The sequence below is a fragment of the Pristiophorus japonicus genome, chromosome 11 (assembly GCF_044704955.1).
Source record: "Pristiophorus japonicus isolate sPriJap1 chromosome 11, sPriJap1.hap1, whole genome shotgun sequence".
Lineage (NCBI taxonomy): Eukaryota > Metazoa > Chordata > Chondrichthyes > Pristiophoridae > Pristiophorus > Pristiophorus japonicus.
In genome coordinates, this window is record NC_091987.1 from 213,033,163 (window position 1) to 213,054,615 (window position 21,453).

At 43.5% G+C, this 21,453-nt stretch overlaps 1 protein-coding gene across 3 annotated transcripts in view; it reads right to left on the reverse strand.

Moving 5' to 3' along the window:
* Positions 1-21,453, reverse strand: part of gkup (glucuronokinase with putative uridyl pyrophosphorylase) — an 82,299-nt gene that overhangs the window by 35,051 nt on the left and 25,795 nt on the right. For all 3 annotated transcript variants that reach the window (XM_070894501.1, XM_070894500.1, XM_070894502.1), the window contains 5 exons: positions 17,579-17,684; positions 15,684-15,763; positions 8,862-8,930; positions 8,268-8,328; positions 7,557-7,573 (listed from right to left, as the gene is read on the reverse strand). In XM_070894501.1, the coding sequence (XP_070750602.1) occupies positions 7,557-7,573; positions 8,268-8,328; positions 8,862-8,930; positions 15,684-15,763; positions 17,579-17,684 (333 nt within the window). The remainder of the gene's footprint in view (positions 1-7,556; positions 7,574-8,267; positions 8,329-8,861; positions 8,931-15,683; positions 15,764-17,578; positions 17,685-21,453) is intronic.

Here is a 21,453-nt window from a genome sequence, read left to right on the forward strand (position 1 = left end):
CAACACTGGACAACAGGCAAAATCTGACGGCTTCTGTGCAAAAATGCTTCAGCACTGCTAATTACAATTTGCTTGGTTTGTATAAAAGGTCAACGCAGTGTTTATTCTTAACATTTTTGGTTACCATGGAAGAATTGCCAAGCTGCAGGTTACAAAATAGTCAGCCGCAGATGAGTCCTATTAATATGAAGCACAAAACCCCAAACTACTGAGAGGATTCGCTATTGGATCTAGTAATGGGGAATGAATCAGAGCAGATAAGAAAAGTAGGGGAACATCATATAATTCTTTAAAATGATAATTGAGAAGGACATAAATATGACGAAAACCAGGGTAATAAATTGGAGCAAAGCTGATTTTGAAGGGCTGAGGATAGAATTTGGGAAAATAAAATGGGCAATAATATTGGCAAAAAATGATGTAGAGCTGCAATGGGGAACATTTAAAACGGTGTTCCACAGAGTGCAGGAACAATATATTCCGCTAATGAGACTCGATGGATGAATAAAGCCATAAGGAAACAATTGAGGGTAAGGAAAGAGGCATACATTAGGCATATAGACAGCAGGGGAGTGCATGATAAGGGAGAATACAAAAAGATTAGGAGAGAAGTCAAAAAAACAATTAGGAAGACAAAGAGGAACTATGAAATTAAATTATCAAGGAACATAAAACAAAATAATAAAAAATATTTTACAGGCACATCAATACAAAAAAGGATAGTTGTGATGGGAATAGGGCCATTAAGGGACAGACAGGATAATACCACAGGTAACAATGGACAGATGACAGAAATATTAAAAATTATTTTGCTTCAGTAGTTACCAGGGAGATAGAACAGTTAGACGTGGCATTGGATGAGGAGATTAGTAATGAGATAAGTACATTTAAAATAAAGAGGGAATATATTAAATAAACTAATCAAACAAAAAGAGGATAAAACCCCTGGTCCGGATGGATTGCATCCACACATTTTTAAAGAATCCAGGGAAGAGATAGCAGAGGCCTTACTACACATATTTAATAAGTCGTTAGAAAAAGATGCAGTGCCAGATGACTGTTGGATAACTAACGTAATACCTATATTTAAGGGAGGAAAAAACATGTCCAGGAAATTATAGACCAGTCAGTTTAATATTGGTGGTCGGAAAAATAATAGAATCCCTACTAAAGGAGAACATAGAAGAACATCTAGAAACCAAAAATATAATAACGAATAGTCAACATGGATTTCAAAAGGGAAAGTCTTGCTTGACCAACCTCATTGAATTTTTTGCAGAGGTAACAGAGAGAGTAGACAATCGTAATGCAGTAGATGTAATTTATCTAGATTTTCAAAAGGCCTTCGATAAGATACCCCATAATAGACTGATGAACAAGGTCAGAGAATGCGGAGTCAGGGGACAAGTAGCAAAATGGATAGCTAGCTGACTTCAAGACAGAAAGCAGAGAAGTAGGGGTAAACGGTAGCTATTAACAGTGGCAGAAGGTGGGGAGTGGTGTTCCACAAGGACCAGTGCTGGAACCAATGTTGTTCACAATTTATATTAACGATTTAGACTTTGGATCAAAAACACAATTTCTAAATTTGTGGATAAATTTGAAGAGGACTGCAACAAATTACAGGAGGACATTAATAAACTTGCAGAATGGGCATATAATTGGCAAATGAAGTTCAACACAGATCAATATGAGGTATTACATTTTAGTAGGAAGAATAAGGAGGTCAATTATTACTTGTAGGATGCGGTCTAGGTGGGCTAGTGGAACAAAGGGATCTCGGACTACAAATACACACATCGCTAAAAGTTGCAACACAGGTTAGCAAGGCCATAAAATAAACAAACTGAGCACTCGGGTTTAGTTCTACAGGTGTAGAATTGAAAGATAGGGAAAGTTATGCTAAACCTGTATCGAATCTTGGTTAGACCACACTTAGTGTACAGTGCTGATCGCCATAGTATAAAAAGGATCCAGAGGCACTGGAGAGAGTGCAAAGAAGATTTACAAGGATGATACCAGAAATGCAAGGGTATACTTATTAGGAAAGGATGAACAGGCTTCATCTCTTTACTCTTGAAAAAAGAAGGCTGAGGGATGACCTAATATAGGTCTTTAAATTTCTGAAAGATTTTGATAGATTGGATGCAGAGAGAATGTTTCCACTTGTGGGGAAGAGCATGACTAGAGGCCATCAATATAAGATAGTGGGCAAGAAATCCAAACGGGAATTCAGAAGAAAATTATTTACCCAGAGAATGGTGAGAACGTGGAACTCGCTACTACAGGGAGTGGTTGAGGTGAATAGTAGAGATGCATTTAAGGGGAGGCTAGACAAGCATATGGGGGAGATGGGAATAGAGGGTTATGCTGATTGATTTAGATGAGGAAAGACGGGAGGAGGCTCGAGTGGAGCATTATTGCCGGCATGGACTGGTTGGGCCGAATGGCCTGTTTCTGTGCCGTATATCCTATGTAATTCTTTGTAAACAAACATGCCACTTAAAAAATATTTAAGCAACACTATGTTATTCCCTTTTTCCCAGCTGTACTCCTCCCACCACATTCAGAGCATCGTTCTTGGTTAGAAAGGAATGCAAGATGTAGTCAATAATAACCATAAGCAAATCTGACAGGAGGCATGTATGAACGTGATGAGATATAATTGCTCTGAAATTTCCCAAGTGACCTGGCTAGTCGTTTCAAAACCTCCCATTGTGAGGAAGTGAGGCAAAATGCTCAACAAAGCTAAGCCTGGAATTTGGATATCTCCGAGAGGTCAAGTCTTTTGTTTTGTAACAGTCAGGCAAGCTGCTAAACAGTGTAATTATTACCAGTGATTCGCTTACTGTTAGCATCACATCCTCACTGACCTACATGAGTTCATCCCTCCCTCAGTATATCAGATTTTAAATGGTCACTTTTGTCAATTCCCTCCATGGCTTCACTCCATTCACGCTCTTCCAGCCTTATATCCCTACTCGTTCCTTTACAACTATCAGGAAAGACTGAATAAGCTGGGAAAGAGAGGACTGAGAGGTGATCTAAGAAGTCTTTAAAATTATGAAAGGGTTCGATAGGGTAGAAATAGAGATGTTTCCACTTGTAGGGAGTCCAAAACTAGGGATCATCAATATAAGATAGTCACTAATAAATCAAAGAAATCAACAACAATAACTTGTATTTATATTGCGCCTTTAACGTAGTAAAACGTCCCAAGACGCTTCTCAGGAGTGTTATAAAACAAGATTTGACACCGAGACACATAAGGAGAAATTAGGGCAGGTGACCAAAAGCTTGGTCAAATAGGTAGGTTTTAAGGAGCGTCTTAAAGGAAGAGAGGTAGAGAGGCACAGAGGTTTTTAGGGAGGGATTTCCAGGATTGAATTTGGGATCTTCTCATCTGTGTTAGGGTTCAAGTTTCGGCCCGAGTTGCTCCTATTTTTTTGGAGCAACTAATTTAGAATGGCGCATCTTAGAAATTGCAATTCTCGGTATTTAGTTTGCTCCAGTTCTAGTGACTTAGAATAGTTTCATTTTAGAACAGATTTTTTTTCCAAAAGGGGACTGTGTCCAGCCATTTACACCTGTTTTGCAAGTTTAGGCAGCGAAAACTTACTCCAAACTAACTTAGAATGGAGTAAGTGTAGATTTTTGTACGCTCAGAAAAACCTTGCCTACACTTAGAAATCAGGCGTAGGGAGAGATTTGGGAGGGGGTGGGGGAGGGAAGTTTATAAACAGTAAACACTTTACTTTTACAAATAAAGAGTCATCAATAATAAATGATAAATAAATCAATAAATCAACCAATAAATCAATCAAAAAAATGTAATTAAAAAAAAAATCAATAAATAAAAAATTAAATTTCTACTCACCTACTGTAGCACCGGGACCCCTCCAACAGCGTGCTGGGACGGGCCCTCCCCCCCACTGCCACAGTGTGTCTCTGTCTCTGTCAGTGTCTCTCTGTGTTTCTGACAGCGAGGGGCCAGGGGAGAGAGGGGTGGGAGGGGGAGGGGGAGGTGGGAAGGGAGAGGAGGGGTGGGGGGGTGAGGAGAGGAGGCCGCCAACGTGGAAGCCGGGCCGCCGCCACCGACACTTCGGATGGGGCCCGCCCCCAGTGAGATGCCAGGCAGGTGGGCCCCGCCGCCGACAGAGGTGCTGGGGGGGGGGGGGGGGGGAAGAGCGGGGAGGCTGAACAGGCCCCGCCGACGTGGAAGCCGGGCCGCCGCTGCCGCTTCGGGCGGGGCCTACCCCCACTGAGATACGGGCGGGCCCCGCCGACAGTGGGGGGGGGGGGGGAAACGTAGGAGAGGGAAGGGCTGAACAGGGGGGTGGGAGGCTCAACGGGAGCGGGGTGGGGTAGCTGAACAGGAGGGCTGCCCATGCAGCCTCGGGGCGAGGAGCGACTGCACATGCGCGCACACTCTAGCGCGCATGTGCAGAGGTCCCGGCACAGCTTTCAGCGGCGGGACCTGGCTCCGCCCCCGAAGACGTCCTGAGGAGCTCGCAGAATCACAAGGTAAGGTTTTGCCGCCCTTTTTATTCCAGAAAGTCGGCGCACCTTATGGAGGTGTGCCAATTTTACAGATAGCGGAAACTTGGGTCCATAGACTCTGGCCAAAATCTTCGCCCATCAGGCCAAAGGGGAAGATTTAAACCACACTATTATTTGCTCATTGCTATTAAGTGTTACTAGTTGCAAATATGTACTTGCTGTTTGCAATGCTGCCCTTGAGAGTGTGCAGTGTAGGACAAAATTACGATGTCACTTAGTCAACATGAAATTTATATGGATAATATGGACCAGAAGTGTCATCAATAGAACAGTAATGTACCTTCCCTTTTAATGCCTGTCCCTAAATAGAAAGATAACCTACACCTTGTAGGCCTTCATTCCTTGAGATAACGACAACTTGTAATTATATAGCACCTTTAACATAGTAAAATGTCCCAAGGCACGTCACAGTATTGTTAGAAACAAAATATGACACTGAGCCACATAAGGAAAAATTAGCACAGATGACCAAAAGTTTGGTCAAAGAGGTAGGTTTTAAGGAGCATCTTAAAAGGAGGAGAGAGGTAGAGGTGCAGATGTTTTTTGGGAAAAAATTCCAGAGCTTAGGGCCTTGGCAGCTGAAGGCACAGTAGGATGCCATTCAGCCCATCGTGTCTGTGCTGGAGAGGTAGAGAGGCAGAGAGGTTTAGGGACAGTATTCCAGAGCTTAGGGCCTAGGCAGCTGAATGCACGGCCACCAATGATTGGGCGATTAAAATCAAGGATGCTCAAGAGGCCAGAATTAGGGGAGTGCAGAAATATCAAGTGGGGGGCGGGGGCGCAGAACGGTGTGGTTGTGAGGATGAAGGAGATTACAGAAATAGGGAGGGGTGAGGCCACTGAGGGATTTGAAAACAAGGATGAGAATTTTAAAATCAAGGCGTTGCTTAACCAGGGTCCAATGTAGGTCAGCGATCACAGGGGTGATGGGTGAATGGGACTTGATGCGAGTTAGGACACGGCCAGCAGTGTTTTGGATGACCTCAAGTTCATGTAAGGTAGAACGTGGGAGGCCAGCCAGGAGTGCATTGGAATAGTCAAGTCCAGAGGTAACAAAGGCATGGATGAGGGTTTCTGCAGCAGATGAGCTGAAGCTGGAGCGGAGACAGGCGATGTTAGAGAGCTGGAAATAGACGGTCTTAGTTATGATGCGGGTATGTGGTCGGAAACTCATTTCAAGGTCAAATATGACACCAAGGTTGCGATCAGTCTGGTTCCATGTCAGACAAATGCTAGGGAGAGAGATAGAGTCGATGGCTAGGGAATGGAGTTTATGGCAGGGACCAAAGACAATAGTTTCAAGAAAAACTTCTTTACCCACAGAGCGGCTAGAATGTGGAACTCACTACCACAGGGAGTAGTTGAAGCGAAATGCATCGATGCATTTAAGGGGAAGCTAGATAAGTACATGAAGGAGAAAGAAATAGAAGGATATTCCGATGGAGTGAGATTAATTAAGGTGGGAGGTGGCTCCTGTGGAGCATAAACACTGGCATTGGGCTGAATGGCCTGTTTGTATGCTGTAAATTCTATGAATATATATAATAAATGATGTTCTAAAAATTCAACATAGAAAATATAGGAGAGAAAAAGAAAATGGGGAACATAAGAACATAAGAAATAGGAACAGGAGTAGGCCATACGGTCCCTCGAGCCTGCTCCGCCATTCAATACGATCATGGCTGATCTGATCATGGACTCAGCTCCACTTCCCTGCCCACTCCCCATAACCCCTTATCGTTAAAGAATCTGTCTATTTCTGTCTTAAATTTATTCAATGTCCCAGCATCCGCAGCTCTCTGAGGCAGCGAATTCCACAGATTTACAACCCTCAGAGAAGAAATTCCTCCTCATCTCTGTTTTAAATGGGCAGCCCCTTATTCTAAGATCATGCTCTCTAGTTCTTGTCTCCCCCATCAGTGGAAACATACTGTCTGCATCCACCTTGTCAAGTCCCCTCATAATCTTATACGTTTCGATAAGATCACCTCTCATTCTTCTGAATTCCAATGAGTGGAGGCCCAACTTACTCAACCTTTACTCATAAGTCAACCCCCTCATCCCCGGAATCAACCGAGTGAACCTTCTCTGAACTGCCTCCAAAGCAAGTATATCCTTTTGTAAATATGGAAACCAAAACTGCACGCAATATTCCAGGTGTGGCCTCACCAATATCTTATATAGCTGCAGCAAGACTTCCCTGCTTTTATACTCCATCCCCTTTGCAATAAAGGCCAAGATTCCATTGGCCTTCCTGATCACTTGCTGTACCTGCATACTATCCTTTTGTGTTTCATGCAAAAGTACCCCCAGGTCCCGCTGTACTGTGGCACTTTGCAATCTTTCTCCATTTAAATAATAACTTGCTCTTTGATTTTTTTCTGCCAAAGTGCATGACCTCAAACTTTCCAACATTATACTCCATCTGCCAAATTTTTGCCCACTCACTTGGCCTGTCTATGTCCTTTTGCAGATTATTTGTGTCCTCCTCACACATTTGCTTTTCCTCCCATCTTTGTATCGTCAGCAAACTTGGCTACATTACACTCAGTACCTTCTTCCAAGTCGTTATTATAGATTGTAAATAGTTGGGGTCCCAGCACTGATCCCTGCGGCACCCCACTAGTTACTGGTTGCCAACCAAAGAATGAACCATTTATCCCGACTCTCTGTTCTCTGTTAGTTAGCCAATCCTCTATCCATGTTAATATAGAAAGTGCAGATAAGCAGAACAGGTGATTCTAGCATTAATCTATGATTATTTTCTAGCATATACAGGTATTTTATTAGTACCACAGTAACAATGCTACTCCTGCCATGTCAGTAGCATTACTGTAGTTCTAGCAGAGGATCTGCCAGTAGCAGTCTATGTGCTAAGCTATTTTGCTGAGAGAAAGAATTCTGACCAGTATCATTAGTCTAAGGATTCAGATAATATACAACAATGTTTATTTAAAGCAATATATAAGCCAGTGTATTTTCTTAAAAACACCAACCTGCTTCCAGCAAGGCCCTGTAGAAAGACAAAGTCACAGAGAAAGTTAGTGCATCCCAAAGCTACACTGAAGATACTCCCTGCAGAATCCCGTTCCTCAATAAAAAAGGAAAGACTTACATTTCTACAATGCTTATCATGACCACCATACTTTGAATGTAGTCACTTTTATAATGTGCGAAATGCGGCAGCCAATTTGTGCACAGCAAGCTCCCACAAACAGCAATGTGAAAATGACGAGATAATCTGTTTTTGTTATGTTGATTGAAGGATAAATATTGGCCAGGTCACCGGGGATAACTCCCCTGCTCTTCTTCGAAATAGTGCCACGGGATCTTTTACAACCTAAGAGGGCGGACGGGGCCTCGGTTTAACGTCTCATCAGAAAGACGGCACCTCTGACAGTGCAGCGGAGGCTCCCTCAGTGCTGTACTGGGATCGTCAGCCTAGATTTATTTGCTCAACTCCCTGGAGTGAGGTTAGAACCCACAACCTTCTGACTCGGAGGTTAACAGATCAGCAAGTTTATAGAGCAAGGAGTTGAGCCACATAAACCAGGATCCACTTCTGCAGTGCTCTTGGCCATAATAAACCAGTGTTAAGTCCAAGTTCTGCTTTGACCTAAATATTTGATAAATCCTTAGAGTGCCCTTCACTTCAAAATAAGAGCATTAAAATCATTGTATCCGAAACTGCTCATGAATGTACTTACCACTTGCCGAGGTATGTTAGTGTCATATTTCAGAGTGAAGTTTCGTTTGGCCAAGGCGATTCTGTAAATAGGAAAAATCAATTTCATCAAAACAACAGATTTAATTGAACTGCAGAAAACAAAGTGTGATTCTTCAAAATCAGTAGAATTTTATTTCCTTGGAAAAAAAACACTATTTGAAAAATGAAGGGAGGAAAGAAAGGAGGAAAGAAAGACTTGCATTTATATAGTGCCTTTCACGACCACCGGAGGTTTCAAAGAGCTTTACAGCCAATTAAGTACTTTTGGAGTGTAGTCACTGTTGTGATGTGGGAAACGCAGCAGCCAACTTGTGAACAGCAAGCTCCCACAAACAGCAATGTGATAATAACAAAATCATCTTTTTTTTTAGTGATGTTGATTGAGGATAAATATTGGTCAGGACACCAGGGATAACTCTCCTGCTCTTCTTCAAAATAGTGCCATGAGATCTTTTACGTCCTCCCAAGAGGGCAGATGGGGTCTCGGTTTAACATCTCACGGTTAAGAAACACATTTGTGTTAGCGATCCATTGCCTAGACAGATGAATTCATAGAACTTAGAGCTTTCCTTACCCTTGTTCAGAGCAGTATTGGTAGAACTTCTTACATGTTGCTTGTAGTAACCTCAGGCCACCTAGATAGCTGCAAAAAGACCTGAGTTTAGTGGTTTCTTCCCCACAGGTGATTTTGTTCCCACCTCCAAGTATTGATTCCACACCATGCCACTCTGCTCCCAAGAGGACAGACCAGCATCATTCTGAATATTTAAAAATCAATTCAGCCCTATTTTCCCTTCATTCTCTGATGAACAATTGTAGACAAATCCTGACTGGATCAATATCTTACTCTATATGAGATTGATTCGTAATGGGCCTGAGTTTGTGATCGGAGGCTCCCCGCACCACAATATAACTACGAATCTACCTGATGGTCCTCGATCCATGGAGACTTGTGCTCCTGGGCCTGTACGCGTAGGCCTGCATAGAGCCCCACATTTCCCAGGGATGCACATGGTTCGCAATCGCCCCTGGGATCACGTGGACCGTACAACCAATCAGAAAGGGCATTCCCATTATGAATTTACATACGGAATCTCCACATGCTTAATAGGAATCAACTAAATAAAACATGTGCACTATTTTTTTTAAATAATTACATGTTTAAAATTAATTAAGATACAATTTCATTAAACATTTAAAATAAAAATTTAATTTTTTGAAAAATAAATGTATACATATTTTAAGGAGCCAAAAATAACAAACTGATTTTACAGGTTTTTGAATGTAAAAATGATTTAAAAAAATGTATTTTAGTATTTATTTTCACCCTTGCGTCTGGAAAAAGGTGGCCTTACGCTTGCTTTTACCAGGCGCAAGTGTTTCATGAGCATTCGCTGGGCAAATAGCCCAACTCTCTGCCAGCGGAATTCCACATTCCGGGGTTGCAGAGGGTCTGTGACAGAGCGCAAGTTCCGGGTTTTCACGTATGCCACTGCCCATGCACAAACCTGGAACTTGCAAGGCACTTACGGCCGTGTACGCACTCCGTATGCGGTCATAGGCCATGGAAAATACAGGCCATTGTAGTGGCTACGGTACTCGACTAACATGCCAGGGATAGTGAATTCAATGCCCACCGTGGTAATAAATCTGGGGCTGGAACCAGACAAAAAAAATGACCACGAAAGCTGCTTCATTGTTGTAAATATTCCACAGGTTCACTTATCACGTTGAGGGAGGGGAGCCTGATCCAGCCTACACAAGATTCAAGTCCCACATTGTTTGGTTGACTTTTCCAATGGGCTCAGAAACAGCCTAACAAGCCACTCAGTTGTAGCAGCAATCATTACTTCACAGGGCAAATAAGGATGGGCAATAAATACGGCCTTGCAAGTGTCACATGAATGCCAAGTACCACTGGTTTAATAGGGACAGGAGGAGGCCATTGAACCCCTCGAGCCTGTTCTGCCTTTCAATAAGATTATGGCTGATCTGCGACCTAACTCCATAGACCCATCTTTGCCCCATATCCTTTAATAACCTTTGGTTACCAAAACACTATCCATCTCAGATTTAAAACTAACAATTGATCTAGCACAACAATTTGTGTTTGCGGAAGAGTTTTCCAAACTTCCACCACTCTTTGCATGTAGAAGTGTTTCATAAGAAAAAAGAAGCAGGAGTAGGCCATTCGGTTTCCTAACTTCACTCCTGAAAATGTAGTTTAATTTTACCAATCACTAGAATCAGGCATGGCTGCTTTTGATGCCTGGTCTGTTCCAACTTAGCCCATGTGCTACAGTTGGGATCAGTGTCCCTCGCCTATCCATTGGGATAAAAAGCACATGTTTAATACATAAGCTAGCACTCCCATTCCGACTCATTAATCAGTGACCCTTCCTGCAAGTGGATTTCAGTGGATGGAATGATTGGACAGATCTACAATGTTCCCATCCTGCACAATCAGTCGATATCCTGTGGCCAGCCTTACATGTGGAGGGCAGGAAAAAGAGTGAGAGAGCTATAGTGATAGGGGATTGGATTGTAAGGCGAATAGATAGGCGTTTCTGCAGCCGCAACCGAGACTCCAGGATGGTATGTTGCCTCCCTGGTGCAAGAGTCAAAGATGTCTCGGTGTGGGTGCAGGACATTCTGAAAAGGGAGGGTGAACAGCCAGTTGTGGAGCACATAGGTACCAACGATATAGGTAAAAAACGGGATGAGGTCCTACGACACGAATTTAGAGAGCTAGGAGCTAAATTAAAAAGTAGGACCTCAAAAGTAGTAATCTCAGGATTGCTATCAGTGCCACGTGCTAGTCAGAGTAGGATTTGCAGGATAGCTCAGATGAATACGTGGCTTGAGGGCTGGTGCAAAAGGAAGGGATTCAAATTCCTGGGACATTGGAACCGGTTCTGGGGGAGGTGGGACCAGTACAAACCGCACGGTCTGCACCTGGGCAGGACCGGAACCAATGTCCTGGGGGGAGTGTTTGCTAGTGCTGTTGGGGAGGAGTTAAACTAACATGGCAGGGGGATGGGAACCTATGCAGGGAGACAGAGGGAAATAAAATGGAGGCAGAAGCAAAAGATAGAGAGGAGAATAGTAAAAGTGGAGGGCAGAGAAACCCAAGGCAAAAAACAAAAAGGGCCACATTACAGCAAGATTCAAAAGGGGCAAAGTGTGTTAAAAAGACAAGCCTGAAGGCTCTGTGCCTCAATGCGAGGAGTATTCGGAATAAGGTGGACGAATTAACTGCGCAGACAGCAGTTAACGGATATGATGTAATTGGCATCACGGAGACATGGCTCCAGGGTGACTAAGGCTGGGAACTCAACATCCAGGGGTATTCAACATTTAGGAAGGTTAGGCAGAGAGGAAAAGGAGGCGGAGTGGCGTTGCTGGTTAAAGAGGAAATTAATGCAATAGTAAGGAGGGACATTAGCCTGGATGATGTGGAATCAGTATGGGTGGAGCTGCGGAATACCAAAAGGCAGAAAACGCTAGTGGGAGTTGTGTACATACCACCAAATAGTAGTAGTGAGGTTGGGGACAGCATCAAACAAGAAATAAGGCATGTGTGCAATAAAGGTACAGCAGTTATCATGGGTGGCTTTAATCTACATATTGATTGGGCTAACCAAGCTGGTAGTAATGCGGTGGAGGAGGATTTCCTGGAGTGTATTAGGGATGGTTTTCTTGACCATTGTGTCGAGGAACCAACTAGAGAGCTGGCCATCCTAGACTGGGTGATGTGTAATGAGAAGGGACTAATTAGCAATCTTGTTGTGCGAGGCTCGTTGGGGAAGAGTGACCATAATATGGTAGAATTCTTTATTAAGATGGAGAGTGACACAGTTAATTCGCAAACTAGGGTCCTGAACTTAAGGAAAGGTAACTTCGACGGTATGAGGCATGAATTGGCTAGAATAGACTGGCAAAGGACACTTAAAGGGTTGACGATGGATAAGCAATGGCAAACATTTAAAGATCACATGGAAGAACTTCAGCAATTGTACATCTCTGTCTGAAGTAAAAATAAAATGGGGAAGGTGGCTCAACCGTGGCTAACAAGGGAAATTAAGGATAGTGTTAAAACCAAGGAAGAGGCATATAAATTAGGTAGAAAAAGTAACAAACCTGAGGACTGGGAGAAATTTAGAATTCAACAGAGGAGGGCTAAGGGTTTAATTAAGAGGGGGGAAATAGAGTACGAGAGGAAGCTTGCAGGGAACATAAAAACTGACTGCAAAAGCTTCTATAAATAGGTGAAGAGAAAAAGATTAGTGAAGACAAATGTAGGTCCCTTGCAGTCGGATTCAGGTGAATTTATAATGGGAAACAAAGAAATGGCAGACCAATTGAACAAATACTTTGGTTCTGTCTTCACGTAGGAAGACACAAATAACCTTCCAAATATACTAGGGGACAGTGGGTCTAGTGAGAAGGAGGAACTGAAGGATATCCTTATTAGGCGGGAAATTGTGTTAGGGAAATTGATGGGATTGAAGGCTGATAAATCCCCGGAGCCTGTTAGTCTGCATCCCAGAGTACTTAAGGAAGTGTCCCTAGAAATAGTGGATGCATTGGTGATCATTTTCCAACAATCTATCGACTCTGGGTCAGTTCCTATGGATTGGAGGGTAGCTAATGTAACACCACTTTTTAAAAAAGGAGGGAGAGAGAAAACGGGGAATTATACTAGTGGGGAAAATGTTGGAATCAATCATTAAGGATGAAATAGCAGTGCATTTGGAAAGCAGTGACAAGTCAGCATGGATTTATGAAAGGGAAATCATGTTTGACGAATCTTCTGGAATTTTTTGAGGATGTAACTAGCAGAGTGGACAAGGGGGAACCAGTGGATGTGGTGTATTTGGACTATCAAAAGGCTTTTGACAAGATCTCGCACAAGAGATTGGTGTGCAAAGTCAAAGCGCATGGTATTAGGGGTAATGTACTGACGTGGATAGAGAACTGGTTGGCAGACAGGAAGCAGAGAGTCGGGATAAACGGGTTCTTTTCAGAATGGCAGGCAGTGACTAGTGGAGTGCCGCAGGGCTCAGTGCTGGGACCCCAGCTCTTTACAATATAGATTAACGATCTGGATGAAGGAATTGAGTGTAATATCTCCAAGTTTGCAGATGACACTAAACTGGGTGGCGGTGTGAGCTGTGAGGGGGACGCTAAGAGGCTGCAGGGTGACTTGGACAGGTTAGGTGAATGGGCAAATGCATGGCAGATGCAGTATAATGTGGATAAATGTGAGGTTGTCCATTTTGGGGGCAAAACCACAAAGGCAGAATATAATCTGAATGGCGGCAGATTAGAAAAAGGGGAGGTACAACGAGACCTGGGTGTCATGGTTCATCAGTCGGTGAAGGCGGAAAATGATATGTTGGCCTTCATAGCTAGGGAATTTGAGTATAGGAGCAGGAACGTCTTACTGCAGTTGTACAGGGCCTTAGTGAGGCCTCACCTGGAATATTGCGTACAGTTTTAGTCTCCTAATCTGAGGAAGGACGTTCTTGCTATTGAGGGAGTGCAGTGAAGGTTCACCAGACTAATTCCAGGGATGGCTGGACTGTCATATGAGGAGAGACTGGATCAACTGGGCCTTTATACACTGGAGTTTAGAAGGATGAGGGGGATCTCATAGAAACGTAGAAGATTCTGACGGGACTGGACAGATTAGATGTGAGAAGAATGTTCCCAATGTTGGGGAAGTCAAGAACCAGGGGACATAGTCTTAGGATAAGGGGTAGGCCATTTAGGGCTGAGATGAGGAGAAACTTCTTCACTCAGATTTGTTAACCTGTGGAATTCCCTGCCGCAGAGAATTATTGATGCCAGTTCATTGGATATATTCAAGAGGGAGTTAGATATGGCCCTTACGGCTGAGGGGATCAAGGGGTATGGAGAGAAAGCAGGAAAGAGGTACTGAGGGAATGATCAGCCATGATCTTATTGAATGGCGGTGCAGGCTCGAAGGGCTGAGTGGCCTACTCCTGCACCTATTTTCTATGTTTCTATGAATGGGACTGTTTGGGCAACATAATTAAAAAAGCACGTTATTCTTTGAGAACTACCACTGCTCAAGGACCAGAACCCCAGTGCAACTCATCACCCACACGAGAAGGGATGCAGTAACTATTTTAAACAGACTCACTTATCTGGTACAGGAGCATAATGGTTATGTTACTGGACAAGTAATCCAGAGGCCTGGACTAATAAGTTGGCGACATATGTTCAAATCCCACCACGGCAGATGGGAATTTAAATTCAGTTAAGAAAATAAATTTTGAATTAAAAAAGCTAGTATCAGTAAACTATCAGACTGTTGTTAAAAACTCATCTGGTTCACTAAAGTCCTTTAGAGACCGAAATCTGCCACCCTCACCCGGTCTGGCCTATATGTGACTCCAGAACCACATGTGGTTGACTCTTAACTGTCCTCTGAAATGACCTAGCAAGCCACTCAGTTGTATTCAAGAGCAGCTCACCACCAGCTTCTCGAGGGCAATTAGGGTGTGCAATAAATGCTGGCCTTGCCAGTGTATTTTCATTTTTTTTTTAAGCAGGAACAGATCCTGTACAAATCATAGAAAAGTTACGACACAGAAGGAGGCCATTTGGTCCATCGTGTCCATGCCAGATGAAAAAAAGCTAGATCAGTGAAGAATGGAATATTTTTTAGGCTGCCTATAGTGACACCATACGTCTCGGATAAAATGCAGATGAATTGGTAAGTCCTCCGTCAATCACCGCTGTAAATGACTGGGATCGATTTTTCATACATCATTTGTATTATGTAACTATCCTCCACTCACTGCATTGTGCTGGAGAAATAATACTGCTTTTATCGGGAGGCTTTGCTGTAGTTTTGGTCATGAGCTCCGTTTTCTGTAGTTCGTAGAGAATCTCTTTAAATAGACTGTTTGCTGTGAGTCTTGCCATTAGTCCCGCCCCACCTCCAACTCACTGGCTGACACAGTGATGTCAATATTCACTTCGATATTTTTAACACCAAGTGTGCTGATAAACTAGAAATCAGTAACGTTAGCATCATACAGCTCAGAAGGAGGCCATTTCGCCCATAGTGCCGGCTCTTTGAATGAACTATCCAATTAGTCCCACTCCCCTGCTCTTTCTGCATAGCTCTACAAATTTTTCCTTATCCAATTCCTTTTTGGAAGTTATTATTGAATCTGCTTCCACCGCCCTTTCAGGCAGCGCATTCCAGATCACAACAACTCGCCACATAAAACAAATATACTCCCCCGGTTCTTTTGCCAAAGTTATACATCCTTGTGCTGAATACTTTGCAAACTGCTGACGTCCAACAGTGAAACAATGACTGCACTGAAACGTGCTTACAAAAGTTAGAGTTACAAACCCTTCCTTCCGACTGATCCCATGTAAATCTTGCAAGCTACCAAACTCTGTGGGGTCATTGAGAGGATGGGGTAGCAGCACCTGGGGAATTCAAAAGCAGAAAGCAACATTAGAGTAGGAACTCTTTGTGGGAAATTGTCAATAGGCTTAGACCTCAGAAGTCTATACGACTTTCTTTTGTTCTAATTTTCTCCTCTTCTGAAGGTGAAGACTCACGCCAGGATAACTTTCCAATGGGCATAATCAACTCTCTGGAATCTTACCCAAGTTTAAAAAAAAATCTTTCCTGGGTTTTGGGCGTCGCTGGCAAGGCCAGCATTTATTGCCCATCCGTAATTGGCCTGGAAAAGGTGGTGGTGAGCCATTTTCCTGAACCGCTGCGGTGTGGTGAAGGTGCTCCCACAGCGCTGTTGGGAGGGAGTTCCAGGATTTTGATCCAGCGACGATGAAGGAATGGCGATATATTCCCAAGTCAGGATGATGTGTAGCTTGGAGGGGAACTTGGAGGTGGTGGTGTTCCCATGTGCCTGCTGCCCTTGTCCTTCTATGCGGTCGAGGTCACAAGTGTGGGAGGTGCTACCGAAGAAGCCTTGGCGAGTTGCTGCAGTGCATCTTGTAGACGGTGCACACTGCAGCCACGGTGCGCCGGTGGCGGAGGGAGTGAATGTTTAAGGTGGTGGATGGGGTGCCAATCAAGCGAGCAGCTTTGTCCTGGATGGTGTCAAGCTTTTTGAGTGTTGTTGGAGCTGCACTCAATCCAGGCAAGTGGAGAGTGTTCCATCACACTCCTGACTTGTGCCTTGTAGACGGTGGAAAGGCTGTTCCAGGATTTTGACCCAACGACGATGAAGGGGTAACGATATATTTCCAAGTGAGGATGGTATGGTAACCTGGTGATGGTGTTCCCATGCGTCTGCTGACCTTGTCCTTCTAGGTGGTAGAGGTTGAGGGTTTGGGAGGTGCTGTCGAAGAAGTGACCATTCTTCATGTGTGAGCCCAGATTTTGAGTCATAGGTGGGCTATTCAAGTGTGGAAGCAGTCACAACCGAACCTCACCCTGTCTCTATCCCGACATATGTACTTATATGTATATGTACACATTCACACTCTTTCCAGCAAAAGACTGGGACTGAATAGCCTACTCCTGTTCCTATGTTCCAATGTTCCTATGACACGGAATGTCCTGCCTTGAACATAACAGCTGCTGAATGGGAAATGGATAAATATTTTAAGAAGAAAAATTTAGCGGTGTTTGGGTAGAGGCAGCAGAAGAATAGAAGGAAGTGAACAGCTCTTGAGAGCCAGCACACATGCGATAGGCTGAATGGCCCCTTCCTGCGATGGATGGTCAGGTAATTGTAACATCCCGACTAAGACCAGTTAACTCAGCACATTAAGCTAATTTTTCATCCTCACGAAAATGACAATATAAATCTATTCCTTCAAGAAAATACATTGCAGCACACTGTTAATAATTCAAGTACTCTGAATGCACACTCTTAATTTCCGTTTCAAAATCAAACTATGAAAGGAGAGCAATTTGCTGCGTGATCTCAATTTCATGCCCCTTTTTATGCATGATACGTAAAAGATTGCAACATTTTTAATGCATAATCGTCTTTGAATCCAACAGAAGGGCATGCGTATTGTAATGTTATTAAATCTAACCACTTAACACTTTAAAATGCATCAAATAGTGCTGCAGTTGTCCCTGAGGCCACAGCGTTGGCATGTATGGCAAAACTGTTTTGCTGTTGCCACTCACTTCAGATTTTGAGGGTACAATTAACAAGGCAGTCATTCCACATCAAAACGGATAAAAGAAGCAGCCTCCATTTGTCAGTGTGTATATTCTATACTAGTTACTTTGCTCAATCGCACGTAGATCTCACTTACGACTTTTTTGCTTTCGTATATCGTCACATCGGCCCAGAAGTTGGATATTGTCATGGCAATGGTCTTTCCGTGGAAGCCATCTGATGGATTTCCCATAATTCCTACCCTAAAAAGAAGTCAGCATCAGTGCAATGACTCAACACAGATCCAGCAACATTTCAAATGCATCTGGAATATGAAGTACTAGGAGGAAAACCCATTCCCAACGGTAGCTGTGGACTGACATTAAACAGTTATAGAATCAGAGAATAGTACTGTGCAAAAGGAGGCCATTCAGCCCATCGAGTGTGCGCCAGCTCTTTCGAAGAACAATCCAGTTAGTCCCTGCAAATTTTTTCTCCTTCAAATATTTATCGAACTCCCTTTTGAAGGTTACTATTGAATCTGTTTCCAGCACCCTATCAGGCCGTGCATTCCAAATCCTAACCACTCGTTGCGTAAAAAAGGCTTTCCTCATGTTGCCTTTGTTTTTTTTTACCAATCACCTTAAATCTGTGCCCTCTCATTATCGATCATTCAGCCATTGGAAACAGTTTCTCTTTATTTAATCGATCTAAATCCTTCATGATTTTAAACACCTCTATCAAATCTCCAGTTGGCATTTTCTGCTCCAAGAAGAAACACCTTGGTTCTAACTCCAACAAATCATTTAGGTGCAAAACAAGAGGCTGGTCTGGTGCTAGGTGACAGTGAGGCTGTGTTTGCCTACACACCAAGTTATTGAACTTTTATGATAAGATGCCATATAAAATTAAGTGATTTTGTTGTAAAGAAAGAATTTGGATTTATATAGTGCCTTTCACGACCTCAGACATCCCAAAGAGATTTGCAGTCAATGAAGTACTTTTTGGCGTGTAGTCACTGTTGTAGTGTAGGAAAAGGCAGCAGTCAATTTGCGCACATCAAGCTCCCACAAACAATAAAGTGATAATGACCAGATAATCTGAGATAGTTTTGTTGGTTGAGGGATAAATATTGGCCAGGGCATCAGGGATAACTCCCTTGCTCTTCTTCAAAATAGTGCCATGGGATCTTTTACATCCGCCTGAGAGGGCAGAAGGGGCCTGATGAACCGCGTTGCGGATTTGGAGCCAAGGGTGGATTCACTCTGGAGCATCCACGATGCTGAGAATGACGTGAGTAGCACGTGTAGCGAGTTGGTCTTACCGCAGGTGAAGGGTCCACAGCCAGATAGGGAATGGAAGACCAGCAGGAAGAGCAGTGCAAGGAAGGTAGTGCAGGGGTCCCCTGCGGTAATCCCCCTGCAAAACAGATACACTGCTTTGAGTACTGTTGAGGGGGATGACTCATCAGGGGAGGGCAGCAGCAGCCAAGTTCATGGCACCGTGGCTGGCTCTGCTGCACAGGAGGGCAGCAAAAAGAGTGGGAGAGCGATAGTGATAGGGGATTCAATTGTAAGGGGAATAGATAGGCGTTTCTGCGGCCGCAACCGAGACTCCAGGATGGTATGTTGCCTCCCTGGTGCAAGGGTTAAGGATGTCTCGGAGCGGGTGCAGGACATTCTGAAAAGGGAGGGAGAACAGCCAGTTGTCGTGGTGCACATTGGTACCAACGTCATAGGTAAAAAAAAGGATGAGGTCCTACGAGACGAATTTAAGGAGCTAGGAGCTAAATTAAAAAGTAGGACCTCAAAAGTAGTAATCTCGGGATTGCTACCAGTGTCACGTGCTAGTCAGAGTAGGAATCGCAGGATAGCGCAGATGAATACGTGGCTTGTGCAGTGGTGCAGCAGGGAGGGATTCAAATTCCTGGGGCATTGGAACCGGTTCTGGGGGAGGTGGGACCAGTACAAACCGGATGGTCTGCAACTAGGCAGGACCGGAACCAATGTGTTCGGGGAATGTTTGCTCGTGCTGTTGGGGAGGAGTTAAACTAATATGCCAGGGGGATGGGAACCAATGCAGGGAGACAGAGGGAAACAAAATGGAGACAGAAGCAAAAGACAGAAAGGAGATGAGTAAAAGTGGAGGGCAGAGAAACCCAAGGCAAAAAACTAAAAGGGCCAATGTACAGCAAAATTCTAAAGGGTCAAAGTGTAATAAAAAGGCAAGCCTGAAAGCTCGGTTCCTCAATGCGAGGAATATTCGGAACCCAGGAGAGGGCTCTGACCTAGTTAGAGTGGGTGAGAGCGCAGATGAACAGGGCTTCAAGAAAGAATGCAAAAGGCAGGATGCAACAGAGCAGAGTAGCACTGGGGTAAGTGTAAACCACAAGGTGATAGGAAGGGACATAATGTATGAATATAAAGGGGCTGCAGGAGGGGTCAAAACTAAAAATCATGGTTTAAAAACTAGTATTAAAACACTTTACCTAAACGCACGCAGCATTCGAAATAAAGTAAATGAGTTGACGGCACAAATCATTACAAATGGGTATGATTTGGTGGCCATTACAGAAACGTGGTTGCAGGGTGGCCAAGATTGGGAATTAAACATACAGGGGTATCTGACAATTCAGAAGGATAGACAAGAAGGGAAAGGAGGTGGGGTAGCTCTGTTAATAAAGGATGATATCAGGGCAGTTGCGAGAGATGATATTGGCTCGAACGAACAAAATGTTGAATCATTGTGGGTGGAGATTAGAGATAGTAAGGGGAAAAAGTCACTGGTGGGCGTAGTTTATAGGCCCCCAAATAATAACTTCACGGTGGGGCAGACAATAATCAAGGGAATAATGGAGGTATGTGAAAAAGGAATGGCAGTAATCATGGGGGATTTTAACCTCCATATCGATTGGTCAAATCAAATCGCACGGGGTAGCCTGGAGGAGGAATTCATAGAATGCATACAATTTGTTTCTTAGAACAGTATGTTACAGAACCTATAAGGGAGCAAGCTATCTTAGATCTGGTCCTGTGTAATGAGACAGGAAAAATAAACCATCTCCGAGTAAAAGATCCTCTCGGAATGAGTGATCACAGTATGGTTGAATTTGTACTACAGATTGAGGGTGAGGAAGTAGTGTCTCAAACGAGCGTACTATGCTTAAACAAAGGGGACTACAATGGGATGAGGGCAGAGTTAGCTAAAGTAGACTGGGAACACAGACTAAACGGTGACACAATTGAGGAACAGTGGAGGACTTTTAAGGAGCTCTTTTATAGTGCTCAACAAAAATATATTCCAGTGAAAAAGAAGGGCGGTAAGAGAAGGCATAACCAGCCGTGGATAATCAAGGAAATAAAGGAGAGTATCAAATTAAAAACCAATGCGTATAAGGTGGCCAAGGTTAGTGGGAAACTAGAAGATTGGGAAAATTTTAAATGACAGCAAAGAATGACTAAGAAAGCAATAAAGAAAGGAAAGATAGATTATGAAAGTAAACTTGTGCAAAACATAAAAACAGATAGTAAAAGCTTTTACCAATATAAGGAAGAGAGTGACTAAAGTAAATGTTGGTCCCTTAGAAGATGATAAGGGGGATTTAATAATGTTAAATGTGGAAATGGCTGAGACCTTAAACAATTATTTTGCTTCGATCTTCACAGTGGAAGACACAAAAACCATGCCAAAAATTGCTGGTCACAGGAATGTGGGAAGGGAGGACCTTGAGACAATCACTGTCACTCAGGAAGTAGTGCTTGACAGGCTAATGGGACTCAAGGTAGACAAGTCCCCTGGTCCTGATGAAATGCATCCCAGGGTATTAAAAGAGATGGCGGAAGTTATAGCAGATGCATTCGTTATAATCTACCAAAATTCTCTGGACTCTGGGGAGGTACCAGCGGATTGGAAAGCAGCTAATGTAACGCCTCTGTTTAAAAAAGGGGGAGACAAAAGGCAGGTAACTATAGGCCGGTTAGTTTAACATCTGTAGTGGGGAAAATACTTGAAGCTATCATTAAGGAAGAAATA